The 20376-nt window shown below is 36.0% G+C and overlaps 1 protein-coding gene across 5 annotated transcripts in view; it reads right to left on the reverse strand.

The window, feature by feature from the left end:
- ASPH (aspartate beta-hydroxylase) overlaps positions 1–20376 on the reverse strand; it is a 228333-nt gene that overhangs the window by 178272 nt on the left and 29685 nt on the right. For 3 of the 5 annotated variants that reach the window (XM_081214293.1, XM_081214294.1, XM_081214291.1), the window contains exons 2-4: positions 18819–18968; positions 17345–17389; positions 15578–15646 (exon numbers count right to left, since the gene is read on the reverse strand). In XM_081214293.1, the coding sequence (XP_081070419.1) occupies positions 15578–15646; positions 17345–17389; positions 18819–18968 (264 nt within the window). Of the gene's footprint in view, positions 1–1067; positions 1527–3675; positions 3718–15577; positions 15647–17344; positions 17390–18818; positions 18969–20376 lie in introns of those variants that run through there. The other 2 variants (XM_081214295.1, XM_081214292.1) reach the window with 2 other exon arrangements.

The following is a 20376-nucleotide window of genomic DNA, read 5'->3' on the forward strand; positions in this document are numbered from 1 at the left end:
ACCATTTGTAGAAATATATTCCTTATAGAAATTTCATTTTATTAAATGTTTTCTGAACTCAATTTTGATCTCAAATTTGCAGCTCCTCAGAAACGGTAAACAAGTATGATACAATCAAATATGAAAAATATATGCCATTCCACCAATATAACTGAAAAATTGTGTGATATAAAATGAAAGTATATCCTAATTTGAAATAATTAAAGCCTTTCTATAACTAGTCTGGGTCTGTAAAGATGTCATAAATAAGCATTCTAAAATTGTTCTTCTACATAAAATTCTCTCTTTTATCCAGGACTGTTTCCAGAATTCTCAGAATGCCGTGAACACGAAGTATTGACTGGGCAACAGGAGAAGGTCGGGGAGGGATGGTTGGAACGGGAGAGGCAGGGTGAGGAGGGGTGAGGGGTAAGGCAGCACAGGGGGTTGAAAAAGGAGGTAAAGGAGATGGAAACGGACCCGGGAGGAGAGATGCAAAGGAGTTGAACGGGGAAGAGCCTGAGGAAGGAGCAGCCCCCAGAGAGGGGGGCGGGGGGAGGGGGATGGTGCTGGCTGGGCCTGGGGAGGGAGACACGCCAGCAACTTCACAAGAGCCCGAGGAGATGCCCTGGGAAGAGCTGGGGGATGGAGAAAGGAAGTGGAGAAAGGAAGCGGAGAAGGAAAAGGGTAGTTGAAGCACAATGGGAAGCAGGAAAGCAGGAAGGCGAAGGAGGGAAGAAAAGCAACAGCTAACAGAGAAGAAGACAACCTCCTACCTACCTGAGTATTTATCATTCCTGAAACTTACAAATCACTCTGCATATAAACACTATTTAAAATGTTAATATTCTTGCTGAACTCCAGTGAAAATATTCTGTAGTAATAAATCATTACAATTCATATTATACATATACGTTTACCTGGTACACGATCAATAAGTTAATAAAAATAGACGTTATTACATCATATTTTTATTACATATTTTTTTAAAGCTTCATCTTTTAAATTTCGAAGCATGAGACAGGTACCTCAATTTCAAAGAATTTACTTGGCTGAGCACCAATAAATATAGTCAATGGCTAAATGACACAACTTCCCCAACCAGAGCAATACCAAGTTTTCCATGCCCTTCGGCAGCAAATCACGATGAAGAATATCACCATTTCCTGGGGTGCTGCTGCAGCTTTAGTTCTTTCTCTTCTGGTTGCTTCCCTTTGCTAAGTGTGCCTGTTTGGCAGAACTTCTCCCTTCCTTTCTATCATCTTTGTCTTTGGGTGCCACTTTAGCAGAAATATCCTTGATATTTGTTGATTTTTTCCTATTTTCCTTGGTTTTAGTACCTTTACCTAGTCCCGCCTTCTCTTTTTCTTTGTCCTTTTTAACCCTAGGAGACTCTTTCCTGGAAACAACTGAATCCGCAATTTTCTTCTCCTTCCGGTCATCCTCTTTTTGTTTCTTGCTCCTTTTTCTCTCTTCATGTTTACTTTCCTTCCTTGACTCAAGCTTCTCTTTTTCCTTCTTGAGCTCTTCTTTAGTGAGTTCTTTAACTTTCCGGTTTTCCAATTAAAGGGAAAAATGTTTATTGAAAGTCATCTCTTAATTCATAGACAGCAGCTTAGTGCAAAAGTACTGTCTTTTTTTCTATCTCCCCACACACATGAAATGATCATTCAAAAAGTGACTTTCATCCACTAGTTTTAAATTGGCTAAAAACAGATGCAAACCTCTATAAAGTATCAGCTATAAAAGAAATGCTAGAAACTTGCCATCATTTTTCCAGCTGGCAATATAGTATGATTTGCCTCAAAACCAGGTTAACATGCAATATTAATAAAAGGAGTCCAGCCATAAAGGCAGCACTTTACACAGAGTGTTAACAACTCACATATCACAGCTATGACAACATAATTAAAGGAACACTGACAACGCAGGAATAAATTTTCCATAGCTTGCAAGTATTTGTACAAAGATAATTTAAAAGTCTTTAGCTCTAACAAAAAAAGTATGTCCTTAAAGTATCTGTGCTTGCATTCCTTGGAAACAAATATAATGCACAAATGGAAAGTTAAATACCATTTAATTTTCTTAGTTTAGAAAAATATCATTTCCATATGAGTACAAAATTTTAAGTTTGTTATCTACAGTGTCTAAGATGACAAGGAGAACTTCTTTTCTGCTTCTGTTCAACATTATGAAATCAGTATTCCTTTAAGTATATTTCCCATTATTTTACGTAGAGCCACTCCAAGCCAACATCTATGCTGTCCATGCTCACAGAAGAGAGAACAATTAAATGGAATATACAGGTGATTCCAAATCTCACGTGAGGTGCTGCTTTCAACTTGCTTTAAATAAAGTTGAACAGTGCTGCTAGCAAAAGCTTTGAATTTCACCTTCTTGATTCCCCATTAAGAAATCATAAGAGAAGCAAGGTGTTTACTGTATAACGTAGCATTTAAGCAGAAACAAAAAAGAGAAAGATTTCTTTAATATAATAAAACGTGGAAGATGTTTCTGCCCATCAGAATCATGTAAAACTCACAGAGTACAAAATGTTATTCGATTCTTCCTGACAATTTTATTAAAACCTTGTAAAAATACAGAATAGAATTCATAAATCATCAACCATCCTCAAAGTCCTCATTCTTCTTCAACACCGTTCAGAGTAACATAGATACGCAACACTGCAAGAGCGGAATGCTGGTGCAATGCTGACACGTCTTACTCTGCACACAGTTTTTAAAATATTAAATCTTTAATGTTGAATTTGCCTCTCTAGATCAAGGAGTCAAATTATACTTTATTGGCCATTTATTTCATAATTACTTACATATGAATAAAATGGTAAAAATTCTGTTTTTCTTCCTGGGAATTATTCAGGCGGGATATCAAAGTTAAAACATTAAAACTTCCTAACCTTAAAGTTAAAATAGAAATCACAAAACCCTGTAAATCACATAGCAAAAGTCTCACCTGTTAATGTTTCACCAAAATCAAACTACATACCATGTGCCAAGCACTTGAACACAAAAGAGTATTACAGGTTTATAAAGAAAAGCATGCACTTTCCCCATGCCCCTCTCCCTAAAGGACAGAAATCTTTACAAGTGAACAAGAAAAACCAAAGGAATATAAAATAAGGCTGCAATAATAAGCTGTTAGCCTATACAGAATGGTTGACAGGTGTAATAATTTTTAATGAATCAAAATATCAAACACAGCAAATTCTATACCGGCATAATGAAATCTAAGTTTTCATTTTACTGAAAACTACAAGTTTGGTCCCACTAGCTTTTATTGTGCTCTAAGACAGCATCATCAGAGCTTTTGGAAAAAGGAAATCAATCATTGATGAACTCATCTTTATTTCCGACAGTAACTAAAAAATTTAGACTAAAGAAAGGCTTTAGAAGGTAGATAGGATGTGTATACTGTAAATTTAGTGTGTGGTTTAAAGACTGTTCCGAGGTTTTGATAATCTGAAAAAGGAAATTACTTAAAATTATAGGCCCGAGGCAGAAAACTCTTTAATGAAACCTTGATAAAACTACTTACAACCGAAGGTGCACCCAAAACCAAAAAGCAATAATGTTTAGCATTAGTAGCTGCATCTACAAAACATTATCTATAAACTGTCATGCATTTTCAAGCATTAAACTTGATTCACTCAAGGCTAATGTGAAAAATAGAAAATACCTTTAGCCTTGGTTTTTCTCTTGGCTACCCCACCGGGTCCTTCTGTTGGTGTTTACAAGATGAAAATATGTTACAAACAGAAAATATTAAGGTAATTAAAAAATAAGTATCTATAAAATAGTTTAAATATTTAAATATTTAAATTGACAATTTAAACTATTTTATAGTTTATAAATTGACTATTAAACAAATTTACTTAAATTCACCATTAAAAAATACACTCCTGCAACATACAAATATCTATCATTCATATGTCATTTTAGAACCTTACTTTCACTACCTATAACCGAAAAATGCATTTTAAAATCATCACTGATTTAATCAACTTCACGACCTGCCTTAGGTCTGAAAGCATTGTTGGCTTTAGAGATGTCTAATTACCACAGGAAATGGCATTTCCCTCTCAGTGGTACCTGGATGTCAGTGGACTTCTACTTGGACACAGATGATCAATTACAAGCACCAGGGGTGAAAGGACCTGGGGACCTTATTTCCCTACTCAATTATCACTGCCACTCAAAAGAAGGACAGCATATTTTGATAGAATTTTACTCTTTACTGTCTGAATAATCATGGCTTTTCTCCCATAGTTTCAAACTTTCTTTATAAAAAAATTACATAAATAAGAATTATACTATTATGGAGGTATATACTAACTTTTTTACTCTTCATCTAAAAACTCTGCAAAGGCTTTCTATTTCTTCTCTAGGCAAATCAAAGTTCTGATAATGTGTTTATGTTTAACCTTCTAACAAATATCAGTACCATATACCTCGCCGTACACTTTTTCCAACCAGCCTGTACTTAGCATCCCAACCAACTGATGTTCCCAATTCTATCTCCTGGTCACATAAATGTTATTTTACACTCGCGTATCAGCAAACTTTCCAAAGTGGCGTTCCAGGTTGCCAATCCATCTCCTGGGGACACCAGGGTAGGAGGTAGGGTGATTTCTGCTCATCCCCTGTGGAGGCAGCGCCATGCACAACCTGTCACCCTACAACTAAGGTCTGAAGTGTCCCAAGAAAGCCCCTAAGCCCTTTCATATTTCACATATTCCTGCTGGAAACTGTGGAACCCCCTCTGTATGTTTCTCAAAACCATAATCACACTCCCACTTGCAGTCTGAGATTTTTTTACTCCTATTCTGTTGTTTGAATCACCCTCCACTCCTAAACCTCTTTCCCTCTCTCTCTGTTCATGGCAATTTGTTTCCATCAAATGAGACAGTTCATTTGAGAACGGCAATTTATTTTGGTGGAGATATCATCATTGTAATTCTGGAAAAAAAGTATTAGTATATCTTACCAATGACTACATTAAAAACAGAAATGTGAATTAACTGTTCTATGTGGCTATCTGTATCTATCCAGTTACTTGATATGCATACATAACCAAAACCAGTGTGTGTGTCTAACAACTATTTTTCACAGACAAAGCCCAATTCTTTCTTAAACTCTAGCAAAAACAGCATACCACCGTGTAATACCGAATGCTATCTTGGACCACTCCCCAAGAAAGTTTATTTAGGTAAAATGTCAAACTTATTCTTGTAATGACAACTTTTAAATACATGGGTATTATCCAATGTGCAAAAGAAAGTAGCATAACGCATTAGAATACACTTTTAATGATGCTAATGTCCCCTCCTGATTCCTGCATGTTCTTGACTGGCGAGGCCTGGATTTTCCCTTAAAAAGCAGAATGGTGGGAATCAGACTATCCCCCTACCCCTCCACTATTATGATATAGTCAAAAGAGCTATATTGATGAAAAGGTTAGCGTTAACATAAATAAGCCAACATATTAGATCAACATCAGATTAGTTGATTAGAAACATGAAAATATAATAAGTACTTGATTTAAAACTTTTCCAGTTTGGGTATAAATCCCTAAAGTGATACAAATTTAACAATATGCCACTGTACTATATATAATTCCAAAGTATCAACCTAAGCTGTCTTTTCTGAACTTAAAGAATATATTGAATCATTTTTCAATATTTTTGACATGACAAAGACTGAACTAATAATTTAAACAACAATCATCATATTCAGTCTCTGAAGGAAAGAGTATAAACATGAAAGCACAGCACTTGGAAAACAGAAGGTAATACAGGAGCCTGTAAGTAACAAAAAAAGGGGGGAGAGTCAAGAAAATGCAGGGAATGAATGAATGAATGAATAGAAAATGCAGGATTCTAAAAGTCAAAGTAGCAGTTGTAGAAAGGAAGGAATGAACAAAGCGTTAGGATGAGGACACTACTGAATTCTGTTTGTTAGTAAATGTCCCATATACAGTTTTACAAGGAGTATAAGGGGCGGTCACGTTACACTGAGAAAACAGGTAGAAAGAAGGGTGAGCAAAACCCCAGGGTTGCTCATCACGGCCTCTCTTCCCTCCTTAGAAGAAAACTGATCATCTACGGGGTTTCCCAAGATTCTCAATGGGCAGAAAAGGAATAAGAGTTTGAAGAATTTGATCTGCATTCATATGTTTTGAGGGCTAGGAAACAAAGGCATGTCTAAGGGTAGAGAAACTGAGTCAGCGGGAGAGAAAGGAGGAGGCCAGAAGCAGGAGGTGCAGACACAGGGCAAAGGTCAGCTGCTAAAAAAATGACCAATGAGAGAGGAAACAATGATTCAAAAAACTTCTCAGAGTAAAGAAATGCTGTGCAGAGTAGAGAAATGATAATGGAACCCAAGCCATTAGGATGTGGCTACGGTCAAAGAGAATGGCAAAAAAAAAAAAAAAAAAAAGTTATCACCATGTTGTTTACTTCTTTTTTGCCCTGTATGTTTATTCTGATGGTTTTAAGGTGATTACTGTTAATAGCTAAGTTGACTATTTGGTAATCCTTATACAGAAATTTGGAAAAAGCAGGTCTTATGTACTGCCCTTAGAGCCTGAGGGAGTTGTCTAAAGGTAATTAACATTATTGTGGCAACTGCCCCAGGGCCACTATCCCACACACATTTTCAAAGTGAAATGTTCCGTGTGTAATTAAAACGCTGAATCACCGTTGGACCTGCAGTTTCACCACAATTTTAGAAGACTGGCTCCATTACAGAAACCCAAGTACTATAGCTGCTGCAGGCTTTCAGGAAGTTGGTCACAGAATTGGTCGGCTGAGTATCATATCATACTTAGGTCATCCCAGTCGCTCCCACCATCCCTGGTGAGACCAATGAGTCACTCTGAGCCTCAGTTTCGAAGCTGCCTCCTGCCCGTAAGAAGCATCATAATTTATTTCAACATTGACTACAGACGAGGCCCTGAACGCCTAAGAGAGGATTCTGTAAGCTAGGCAGACTTGCTCTAGAACGTAAGTCTAGTCTTGGCAAAACGCAAGTCAAGACACTACACCATTTTCCTTTTTATTTTTAAATAGATGGCGTAACAATTTTTTGAAAAAAGGAAGCTACAAACCTTCCAACCCTCTGGGATGAGGGAAGATCAGAACATCAGAGGACTGAAAGACTAAAAAGTTTAAGAAGGGATTACATCCAGAGACTGAGAGCTTGAATAAAGATAAAATCCAGACACAAATACGAATGAGATAGCAGAAAGATCACGTGAAGACCTCAGCTAGCATAGGTCAGTTTATTGTCTGAACTTCAAAGTGTCATTTTTCTTGGAAAACAAAATACATCCAATAATTGTTTTCACTTATTTAAGCTGTTTAAAAAAAATCAGCATTTTATTATGCGATAGGTAACTCCTGACCTTCTCACTCACCAGGGCTAACCGCAGCAAATATTTAATAAATACCCTATGTGGGGCTCAGCTTTGAAGAGGGATTCAAATGCAGCCTAACCTGACTCCCAACTTCAGACAGTTCACAATTTAGTTAATATCTACTCCTGTGTATTACAGAGTTATCGCAACAAATAACCGGCAGAGAATTCAGCACAGGGTTCCATCCATCGACTTGTGATAATAAAGTCTGCATCCCTGGATTTTATCAAAGTGCTCCATATGCACGGTGATCAAAGAAATTTCCACAGCTCAAAACACAGAGAACGTTCTACTTGTTTTAGAGACCAGAATCTGATTTCGAAAGGGTTGCTGAGTATCAAGCCCCCAAAGGTATAATTGCCAGGTGTTCAAATTCATAACTGTCTATGCTTCTATCTGCCTTGACTAATACTCCAAAGTTATAAACATCAGGCCAAACGAGGAAACATTTTGCCCTGTCTAGCTAACTGTAAATGAAAACACGCCAGAATTCAAGCAGAAAAAAGTTTTTCTTATGCGTCTGGATACAGCTCTATAAGCCAGGGAGGTAATTTCTAGAATAAAGAATCAAGTACAAGGTGAAAAAGCAGGATATCACCCAGCGCATTATGCCCGAGGCATCTGCATGACGCAGTGAGCCGGCAGCTGGGCCTCAGGGATTTAATAAGATCAGCACCCAGAAGACACCTCTCCAACAGACTTACACCTCATCCCTCACATCCGAGGGGAAGTAAGAGCTGAAAGAAACTAAAGTGCAGAAAAGAAGTCCCCTGAGTGCCACTTCCTTGTTTTGGTACCAAATGCCAGAGAACCCGGCGCCTTTTCAATTGGACAAACAGCAGTTTTGTCTGAGGAAGGGCATCTCGGGGGAGACAAGGCCATCGGAACTCAGAGAACATTCCTCAAAGTGCCTTTGGTTCTGGAAATGCAGAGTAAATACAGTACAATGTAAAATTCACCATAAATAAACATTCAAACATACAGATTATATGTTTGCCTTTTTAACTAAGTTCCTAAGCTTAAAAGACACAAGCTAGGAAAATATTTCTATGATCGAACAGAAAATTACACAATAAAGCCTTAGAAGATTAAGAATTGTAACATACATAATAAATAAAATGTAAGCAAAGCAACTTTGGTCAGCTTCAAAGTACTCTATACCAGTTTTGCAAATAACTTTATTTTCTCACCAAAGCAAGCCTTAGGCACAAGTTGAAGGCAGTCACAGAAGTCAGGGGTTCACCAGCTACCTGGATTTTACCTTCAGCAGAGGCTTTTCAAAAGGGTTGATCAGAAGGGATACCAAAGAAATGGCAAATTATAATCTCGCATCCTTATTTTTCACTTACAAGAATACAGCATAATTAATTTCTGTACATAAAATGTGCATTAGTAGCATGACAAAAAAGCAGAGCCTGATGAGAAATTAATGATTCCAAACATTTTTAACACACAAATTTAATTATTTACTTCTCATGAACTGATCAAACATCTTCTAGGGTTAGTAACAGTGAAGCATGAAGAAACAAGACTGGCTTAAAAAACAAATCTCAGACATCTGTCTAAGAGAATTTCTCTGAGTGAGGCCTAAGACTGCTTTTGAATTTAAACCTAATGAACTCTGATATGTCACAGTACTCAGATTCAAAGTGGAAGACATGATAAATACAGGCAAAGACTGCATAAGCTTTCAGAAAGAACATTATTAAATCATACTCATTTGTTCCAAAATATTAACATTCCAAAATCAGAAGCTTTTGATTGTCAGAAACATTAACAGAATGAAACATAGTCCCTGAATAATCAGGAAAAGACAAACTAGGGTTATAATAGTTATTTAAGCATTAGGAGATCACTGTCCAATGTACAACACGTGTATCTATTTCCAAAAGTAGCTACTGAATAATGCTTTTTCAAAATAAGATTAGCAAATTGGACAGTTTTCCCGACACATGTAAATGCTGAGTCAAGAGGGAAGTTGATGTGCTTCCAGGGTTCTGATTCGAGACTTTTACTTTCAGGCTCTCATTTTGACAGCAAGAGCGAGCTCTAAAAAAGAAACTAAATTGGTCATATTCCCTTCTGAAAAAATGGGTGAATAATCTACTTTCTGAAAGCAACTTGATTAAATGGGAAAAATAAGAATAAATATTTGAAAAGTAGAAATTATCATAGTTAAATAAAATGTTTAAAAATGCAAATATTTTCCAATTTTAAGCTCTATAAAGAACCAAAGCTAGGCTAAGTTTCACAGAGGCTCAAAGAGATGTAAAAACATGAAACACCACTCCCAAAAAGGGTAAAAGAAATCAAAGGTCTTGGATCTTATCGCTCTTAAGCTATAAGAGCTTTGTTTGAGGTGGGAAATGAATGAAATATCATTTTAAGAAATGCATGTTACATATGTCTAATACAATTGTTTTTGCTATCACTGAAACAAACTCATTTTAAATGAATTGATTCACAGGTGTTTTTAAGGTTTTCTAACAGCAAAAATTGATTCTCCTAAAAAGAATTACCACTTTAATAAATTTAATTTACAAATATAAAAATCATATTATACCTAAGCCAAAGTTGATGGCCAATTAATAAGGTAACACAGGAAAAAATGGAAAAAGACCGTTATTTAGGATGAATAATTTTAATATGTACAACATTATTTAAGATAACATATTCACATGTTCCTTCCTGTGTAATATGCCTCCTTTAAAAAAAATACAAATTACTTTCTCTGGATGTCTATTTGGAAATGAAATTAAAAATAAATTTTGCTTTCACAGACAGAAAGATTCAGACACACTTCTATCTGAATACAGTAACTGAACTACCCTAAGGCAAAAACATGAGGTTATTTTCAAATTATTTTAAAAGCACCATTAATACAGAATTTTACACTGAAATTTGTATTAACCTGTCTGACAAATCAACCTAAACAAATTACAATTAAAAAAAAATCAGCCTTTTAAAGAACCATCATTTTACACATCAGTCATGTTAAAGATCAACAGAGAAGCACTGAATTTATGAATCATGCTAGAAATATTTTTATAATTAATTCCACTATAATCATCTTAATGAATAGCGTGTTAGAAGGACAAGCAGCAAGGGTTAATCACAAAACAACTGGCAATTAAGTTTCTGAATTTACTTCAGCGAGTACATGAGTTGAAACAAAACGATACAGAAACCAATTATACTACCAAGAACATCATTCTCAATGCACTTTGTGGACCAGTAGGAGAATGAGGGGTACCGCTTTCCTCAAGTGGGAAAGCCAAGCAAGGGACTAGCTAGGCGCTGTACTGGGGAAAAGATCACACAGTTGCCTTGTATTGTCCGATCACAGCTGCCCCACTGCATGTTAAGCCCTGGATGTGCAAAGGAAAGAAAGAAAAAGGAGATTGCTTCGGGGGTTCACAAGCCAGTGACTTCAGTCCCTGCATCAAAGTTACTGGTTATGTAAATCCAAGATGACACAAGTCTTTCCCTGAACCCCTTCATTCTGTGACGTACCATCAACACCATCTGTGGTCTCGCTTTCTTCTTCTTCTTCTTCTAGCATTTCAAAAGGAGTCATTATATCATAGAGAAATGAGAGGAAACCATAAAACCAATCTGAACTTTCCTCTGCTAAAATATTAAGGACTTCCTCAAGAGAATCAATATTTTCATTACTGCCATCTTTGGTCAGGCCTACATAAGAATAAAGGAAGAGAGAAAGAGAAAATAAGGAGAGCAGTTAGGTGGAAAAAAGAAGTTGAGGAAGAGTGATCTCAAAAAGGATGTGCATCATGGTCAAGGAAGTTTACAGAAAAGTTTGGAAAATAAAGAAATCGGTTAAGATGCACACCTTACAATCAACTCTCAATCATATGGACTGAAGGAAAAGCAATTTGACCAATCCTCAGCCTTCCTACCAGCCCCTAACCGGGTTTGCCTTTCTCTCATCAGAGAATTGAGAGCCAAAAATACCACAAAATTGAATCAGCCAAAATAGATTGACCAACTTCAACGGGAAAAGTGAGTAAAAGTAGTATGAGGATAAAAAGACACTTCCGACAAGCCCCACACTTGCTCATGTAGCACCCAGATATTATCGAGAGTTGATTATACAAACATTTACATATATCAATAAATATTCACTGAAGATAGAAATGTTCATTTCCTCAAACTTTTCCCTTTAGGAGCTGGAGTTAGTTTAGGAAACTCTGGAATTAATATGACTAGCAGGGTAACTGTTCAGCCTCCACAGATGGGCACCAACGTGCTCAAATTATACCAGATAAACAACTTAAATTTTAAAACTAGAAAATGTTAGCTTTATAATGCTCTGGTTACTGACTTGTGGTCCTGTCATTCTGACCAATAATAAGAGTCAGCTATTAATAACAATTCACTCAGCATACCAATATGAGATGTGATCAAGGCCAGTCACCTGCAACAGGAACATTCCAGAGTTCTCTCCCTATCAGCTCACGAAACTAGCTTCTACTGCAAAGATCCCAGACCCCCATATGGAAAGAAAGCAGGGTATATATCGTTTTTATCATTTGTTTTTTTCCTGTGAGGAACTTGGCTTTGGGTAAGACTGGTCTCTTGGGTCCAGTAGGTATCAAAGTCCACCAATAGAACTGTCAAGTTCTATACAGTAAGTTCCATAATTTTGAGGAGAAAAAAAAAAAAAAAGACAGGCTGTAAGAAATATGCACTTCTATGATTTTAGAGCTTTTCGGATTATAACCACCTAATCTGGTATTTCTGGCTTTGACAACACAGAATTTGTCCACACAGCAATCAAGATTGGCAGGTAAGGGATAATAATAAGACAACTAGTTTAATGTTAAAGATTATAGTGAATTTTCCCCACATTAGTCCATAGAAGAACTACATTGTGCCATTCTTCATGCATTGGGGGGGAAAAACCCCACAAACTTCAGTAGGTATTTAAATTATTTTTTGACCAACCCAGCATGTTTCTTCACTGAATTGAACAGTTGACAAGTGCTGTGAACAGAGATCTGTATTCCCACCCAAGCCCCTGTGGGAATAACACCATTTCTTCTTCTTGTCCAAAAACTCTACAGCTGTATATTTAGAATAAACATTTTTCTTTTTCTCCATTTTCTAATACAAGTACTTCCAAGTATTGAATATAAAATATAAAACTTTACCACCCTTCAGCATGACAGGATGAAGTATGCAACAAATATGCAAAAGTATTTGAGCAAAACTGATTACCCAACTATGCAACATTTTTGTGGTTCTTAAGACAAAAGTACTAGTCCAAAGAGAAAAAGAAAATATGTTCTGGATTTATAATTCCTTAACCTCTAAGAGAAGGCCTGAACCAGAGAGCAGCATGAGCCTGCCTTTGGGCAAGATCCAGCCCTCCCTTCCCTCCTGCTCACTCAGGCATCTGTCAAGTCTACAAATGTTTGTCAAGGCTCTAGGGATTGCCTTCCCTTTTGTTCTCTGGCCATACCTGATGCCAGCTAGATGCCAGTCACAGGGCAAAAGGATAACTATGTAATCCACAGGTGGTGTTACTCTAAGAAAATGTTACTCAGAATTTAGTCCTCTTTCCTATTGATTTATTTGGAAAACAAGTTTTCAAAGAATACATTATGAGACAATGTAGCTTTCAATCATCCAAACCAAAATCAAGGACATTTTATTTTAGATAATTTGGCCACAAAAGTAGGAAGGAATGTAAACAAGACCAGGCTTAGAATATTTTCAAAGTATATTGTAAGGGCCATGGCCAGAAATAATAAAATTAATGATGGCTACTGATCTTGATTTACTCACATATTTCATTCTCTTTATAGTTCATAAGAAAAGCAAACTTTGAAATGTAAAAGAAATGTAAACATGAATGTGTACATTTCCTCAAATTGATCAAATTTAGATATATGCAAATTTAAGACTCCAGAAAGAAATACTAATGAGATAAATCCAAACCTATGGAAGTTCAGCATAGCTATTACCACACCTGCCCTGCCAAGCTCTCACCCAATCTCCAGCTTTCTACTTTCATCCCTCCCCAGGGATTCCCTCTGCCTTAATCCAAGGCCCTTACCCTTGAACTGCTTCTCCGATGAGAACGTACCCTAGAGATCTGGCTCCTTTTGGGGTATGTACTCACTGAATCTGCTCCCCCATAATCTCTCCCTGAACATACAGAGCCCAGCAAGGCCAGAATTTCACCTGGTTCTTGCAACCATCCACCAGTAATAGAGGCACAACTAGGCTACAATAACCTCACAAAGTAGAAAAGAACCTTAGTCATAAAATTCAGTTCCCATCAAGGTTGTATTTCATGCAGAGAATGCAAACACTACAGAATAAGGTCAGAGGACAAACAGCTTACATTAGTTTCTTTCATCTTTACCAAACCACAAGCCAACTGCGAATTTGTACATACACATGGTAAAATAGTTTATCTTAGCCTTTGGGCATTTAATGGTCAAATTACCAAATGAACACTCAGATTCACCAACTGAGTTCTGTCTCCAAGTATATGATTCTTGCAAAAGGAACAAGTTACCATTTGCCCATACCACATACGTGGCTACCCACAAATAGCAATGTTCTAAATTACAATTCATTAAACTCTTAACGGTTGCTTAAAAATATTAAGGGGAATAAATGTTTGAAATCTAAAATACTAAAAATCAAGTTATTAATGTAAGTTTGCAATAGAAATCAATGTGTGCTGTAGAAGTAACATGTTTTAATTTTCAATAGTTGACATTTCCTGACAGACCAGATAGCTGATTTTCAGCACCTCCCCCCTTAAAAAAATCAACAAAATACAGTAGATAAGTAATATTATTTCTAAAAATGAGGAAACGGCTCACATGAAGTTATTTTTTAAATAAAAAGCTTTTCTATTCAGAATCTGTCATTTAAAGAAAAGTAACAAAATGAAGTAATAAACCATTTATAGGCAAGCAAATTAGCATCATTCTGAAATAAGGTCTATATAATCTTCTTTCGTACGCATGCCTAGGATTATAGTCTTCTGAGAATTTACCATATTTATAGAAACCCAAATTTAGGTATATAATGAAAAAATTATATAAAAAATTCTATTACGGTTAAGACAGGAAAAGAAATTTCATGGGTATAGGAAGCTTTCACTGTTAAGTAGCAAATATAGTTCTCACTGAGCAGTAACAAGAAAGCAATGTCAAAATTAAGTTTTATTACATTTCAATACAGATGTATCTCCCATTTTTTCATATCCATAAAATATACACAAAATTGTGTGTCTAGGGAGAATCTGTGCCATTATTCTATTAAGCTTAGTATGTAAACCTTGCCATATTTGTTATTTTTCTAATGACTTTAGTATAAAATGTTTTAATGCATATTACGCTACATAGTAAAACAAAGGAAAGGATGCTGTTTAACAAGCAGAAATAATATCTCACCAGGCCAGATCATATAAAATTTGCATATTAAAATTAGCACCATCCTTTCTAGTATGAGAGTATTTTAAAATTAAATGAAGGAATATCACATCTTTATTATAAAAAAAATCTCAATGATAAAGACGGGTGATTCTGTTTATAAAAGAGAAGGGTCCAAGACTTAATCAAGAAACCTGGCCAAAGACTACTAGTTTATATTTTAATGTTACCTTTCAAATAGTCATAGGACATTATAAGATGTTTACTACCACTATTTTATTTCAGAATGAATTTATGTAAGCCTTCAGAAATTTACATTTTCAAATGGATGTTGAATTATGTCAAATGATGTTAAAGAATGGTCGCCATTACCACATGTGAAAACAGACTAGGACATTATCTACATGTTCAAATGTTAAGTTCAGAATATAAAGTGCTTTAAATCTAAAAACACATATGAAATTATATTACTTATAATATCTGTGCAGGAGCTACATACTTATCCATTTGTAACAGTCAATTGAAATGTGAGAGTTTATAGAAAAATAATTAAGCCATTCAACATCCCAACAAGAATGAAATAAATGATTTAAGTGGGAAAATATCTTTCATAAAATGGAAATGACTGACACAAACATTACCAAAGCTAAAATACTGGGTTGGCCAAAAGGTTCATTTGGCCAACCCGATATTATTTTGCTTCCAACATTTTAGCACCACTAATTAAAAAAAAAAAAATGTGTACTTGCCTAATAAAACTTTGGCATCATCTACATCAAAATCTCCATCACCATCAGCATCATAGATTCCCAGTTTTCCTACAAGAGGGGAAGGAAAGACGGATATGGGAACAAAAGGAAAAACAAATTTAATAAGGTGTTACTATTTCTTACAGTCCTGCATATCGGCCATTAATGCAACCAATCAATGCAACTCTTTGCTCCTTGCATCCTTAAAAGCCGTGCTAACGATAATCTCACTTAAAAATGAAGGCAGTTCACTTAGAGATTGAGGAAATATTCACCTAACAAATCTAAGAAATATAACTCAGATAATATTTTCTTTAAGGGCTTAACAATACCCTGAGATTTAATCATTCCAGGGTAGTTTTTTTTAACTTTACTGCTAAAAATATTTTAGGTAAAATTTTCAACATATATAAGGAATACTACAGATCCATTTCTAAGTTACATGAAATTTAATGTTTCTAAAGTACAGAAGTTCCTCACACCATTAATATTCAAAACAAAAGAACACACACTGAGCCTCAAATAAAGACCACATATAATTAACATCGAGTATAAGTACTAAAAATAAGAGGATGATTAATTTTACATTTCATAATAATGATTTATGACAGAAGCATCATGAATCAACCTTTAAAAACAGACTTCTGGAAATAAAGTGTGTAAAACTGGCTTTTTGAAACTACAAAGGAAAACTTACACTTATCCTACTTAAAAATGTAATTAGCACTGGCCACCTACTACTAAGAAAAAAAATAAGGCTTAGAACAGACAAGCTGAGAAGACAATACTAGCAGAGACTTCCTCCTTCAAGAATAGTAAATGTGTATTTTAACTTTATCATCTCAGAGCACTGTTCAGCATTTCAAATATAAGTCAAATACATTCAGTTCCCTAAAAACATCCTAAAATCAACACAGTTGATAATTCATCATTGGACAATGGCTGTGAAGAGACTTATTAATTTAACATTTTAAACAAAAATATTTTAAATAGCAATATTTAAACCACATTTACAAATACAGCATCTGTACTAAAAGACCAGTTGGCAGCACTGCCACCATTTTTGTTTGTTTGTTTAAGCAATGCTTTTATTTTTATTTTTACTTATTTTTTTTGAATTTTAGAATTTTATTTATTTTTTTATACAGCAGGTTCTTATTAGTTATCTATTTTATACACGTTAGTGTTTATATGTCAATTCCAATCTCCCAGTTCATCCCACCACCACCACCACCTGCCACTTTCCCTCCTTACTGCCACCATTTTTTAATAAAAACTAAGTTAACTCCAATAAAGATGTTAAAAAAAAAAGGAAGTTAAAACATTGCACAACAGCAGGAAGAGCTTTGGGAGCAGAGTTGCTATGACCAACCTGGACCCTCCCAGAGCCCTTGTTCCACTTAGGAAAATATTGTTAACCTGCTATGTAGAAGTCTGATTGACAAAGCACATACACGTTGAAAATGACAACAACAATAATAATGTAGAGATAAGGAAGTTATCATTTCTATAGCTAAGAAAATATAAGTGAAAAGCGTTGGTCTGCAGTTGAGGCTACGTATAGCACAGAGTTCAAATAACAATAAAAAGATAGAAAATACTATACTTTCTCACAAATTTAAGAGGGAAGATTGGTCCTACCACGTACATTCTCTGATGCAGGTGATAACTAAAATAGTAGCCCAAGGATGAACTAAAATAGTAGCCCAAGGATGAGGTTTTAGAGACTAACACAAGTAGACTTAAAATGCATCTCCAATAGCCTACCTTGAAGTACCTCTGATAAGTTATAACGGAAGTCCTTTGCTTTGGCTGCATGCATACAAAAACACGAAAATTGTTACTTGAGCTTAAATGTACACATCTTTTAAATCTCTTCTTTTGTCTAATAGACTTTGCTTCGCAACATCATCAACATAAGTTAACAAAAGCACAGATCTACTCAGAAGTTCATCTCCAAACTAAAATTCTTCCTCTATCACTCTTACCAATCTACTCGGAGACACCTTCCTCGAAGTACAATAATAAACATAAGAAGCTTTAACCAAAGGCAGATTACATGTGTTTTGTTATTCTTTGCCTTTCCCCCCAGAAAGATGGCTGGCTATAATCTAATAAGTAAAGCAAAAGTGCAGAACGGTCTATGGAAGGGAGGGGATTTCCTCTGCGACGCTGTACATACAGAGAAAAGTGTGCATTGTTTTCAGTGAAAAGCTCCACATCTTTCACTGGATTATTAGAAAGGAAGGCCATTTACTCACAACAGCCAAAAAGCGGAAATAACCCCTATGTCCATCAATGATGAATGGATGAGCAAAATGTGGTGAATCCATACGATGGAACATAATTCATCCATAAAATGGAGTAAGTACCAAACCTTGAAAACATTACACTAAGCGCAAAACAACAGACACAAAGGGCCACGTATTGCATGATTCCATGTATATGAAATGTCCGGGATAGGCAAATACACCGAGTGTATTAGTACTTGCCAGGAGACAAGAAGAAGGGGGGGATGGCAATATTCTGAAATTAATAATGACGACAGCACAAAATTATATGTTAAAAAACAGTGAACTGTACATGTTTACATATTTACAGTATTGAATTTTATCTCAATTACAAAAGGAGACTTGGTCAGGTGAAACAAAAAAAAAAGTATGACTCCAAAAATTATAAAGAATCATTAATGTAAAAAGCCATGAAAAACTGCAGTGATTATGGGGAGAGAAAAGGAAATGGAGAGGAAAGGAAGACAACTATCAGAAATAACACAGCAACTTCCTCAGAACATCCTACAGGCCACACGTACACACGCACGTGCACGCACACACACACTCACATCCACACACAACAGCTCCAACAAGGACACAGAGGCGTGTGCTTGGAAATGCTCTCTTTAAGGCGGGGTCTTGCAAATTGTGTTTATGATCCACTCATGGGTCCTTAAATAAATTCAGTGGCTCCTGACCAGTATTTTAAAAATTCATAGTACAACAAAATAGAATAGAAATTATAGAGTACTGCGTGTCGCGAGAGTACGTACTGTTAAAACTTTCTGGAGTGATATATAGACAATATAAAGCTTATTTTTGTCTATGACAGATCATGTTCAAAGAAGTTGAAAGTACCACAGCAAGGTAACCCTGATAACACCCCCTTTTGTTCCTTCCCTACTGAGAACCACTGAGAGGCTACAGAATTGACAGGCACCAATAAGAAACAATGTGAAAATCCTTACCTAGCACTTCCTCGTAATCAACAAGATCAAACCAGACCACGGCCACCGATGTCCAGACTCCGAGCAACGCAATGACCATAAACCACGTGAAAAACGAACTTCCAGAAAGTCCTCCTTTCCTCCCATTCTTGTGTCCTCCATGCTTTGTCTCTGTTAAAAAAAATAAAACAGACGGACAACGTCATTACATAAGAAGAAAACACTTTATTGAACCTCTTTTCACTGAAATATTTCTCCAGGAATTTGAGAGTACTTCCAATGGTAAATCACTTCAAAACTATCAATAGTTTTCACTTAAATTCTTAAATCATGTTACTCAAAATAAAGATTTTAAAAATGGAAAAGACTATGCTTAGCCTCAATACCACATATGTATGACCCTAACTTCTAAGTAACGAAAGAAAATAAACTACTAATGGGCTAGCGATTTTTTTAAAATAAAAATTGATATGTGTATTCCTTCCAAGTTCTTTATCTAAACGACCTAAATATAACCTCCTTCAAAGTTCAGAGCATATCAACAACTTAAAGAGATCATAAATGTAGCCAAAGCCTTTTTTTTTTTTTTTTTTTTTTTTTTTGCAGTACGCGGGCCTCTCACTGTTGTGGCCTCTCCCGTTGCGGAGCACAGGCTCCGGACGCGCAGGCTCAGCGGCCACGGCTCACGGGCCCAGCCGCTCCGCGGCACATGGGATCTTCCCAGACCGGGGCACGAACCCGTGTCCCCTGCATCGGCAGGCGGACTCTCAACCACTGCGCCACCAGGGAAGCCCTAGGGGAAACTTTTTAATCGACACTAAATAGCACACTCTTGATATGTCACTTTGTAAATATGGTGTACCTAGTCCCAAAGGGCAGATCAGTTTCTGTGCAACTAAACTGAAAAAAGCAAAGTAAGATAAACCCTTCCAGAGAGTTTAAAACTCCCCAAGCACACCTGAAACCAGTACTGTGTTCCAAACATATTCTGGAAGAACATCTAGTAGTTGTCCCTCTTTTCTAAAATCAGGATAAATCTAAGAATTTTCATTTCATTTCTGGCTCCATAGTCAACCTATAGTCCCAGGGATTAATCAAAAAGATTTTTTTTAAATGAGGGTTAAGAATATGGCAAGAACTATGTGATTCATTTTTTTTCCACGTTGACCCATCAAATCAGAAAACACTCTCACATACTACCAAACACAGAAAATTACCATGGTGATCAATGGAATGAGTCTCCCCAAAATGAAGACTGGGCTAGGGACCATCGGAACTTTTATTTATTTGGTTAGAAAAGGGAAAATAGAAGATGCACCCCCAGCACCTGAGCACTAGTCAGTTACTTAACTGGAAGTACAACTAAGTGAATTACAAAGAACCATTTATGAGATTTGGTAAGCATTATGCTGGTGATTTCATATTTATACACAAATTCTACTCATTTAAAGCTTTAGAAAGCCATAAAAGCAATTCATCAAACTGATTATTTTTCTACATTACAAAATGTCACCCTTTAGGAGCCATGAACTGTTAAAAGTGGGTCAGAAGTAACAGCTGACTTTGCCTCACGATGTAC

The sequence above is a fragment of the Mesoplodon bidens genome, assembly GCF_964165515.1.
Source record: "Mesoplodon bidens genome assembly, chromosome: 16".
Lineage (NCBI taxonomy): Eukaryota > Metazoa > Chordata > Mammalia > Artiodactyla > Ziphiidae > Mesoplodon > Mesoplodon bidens.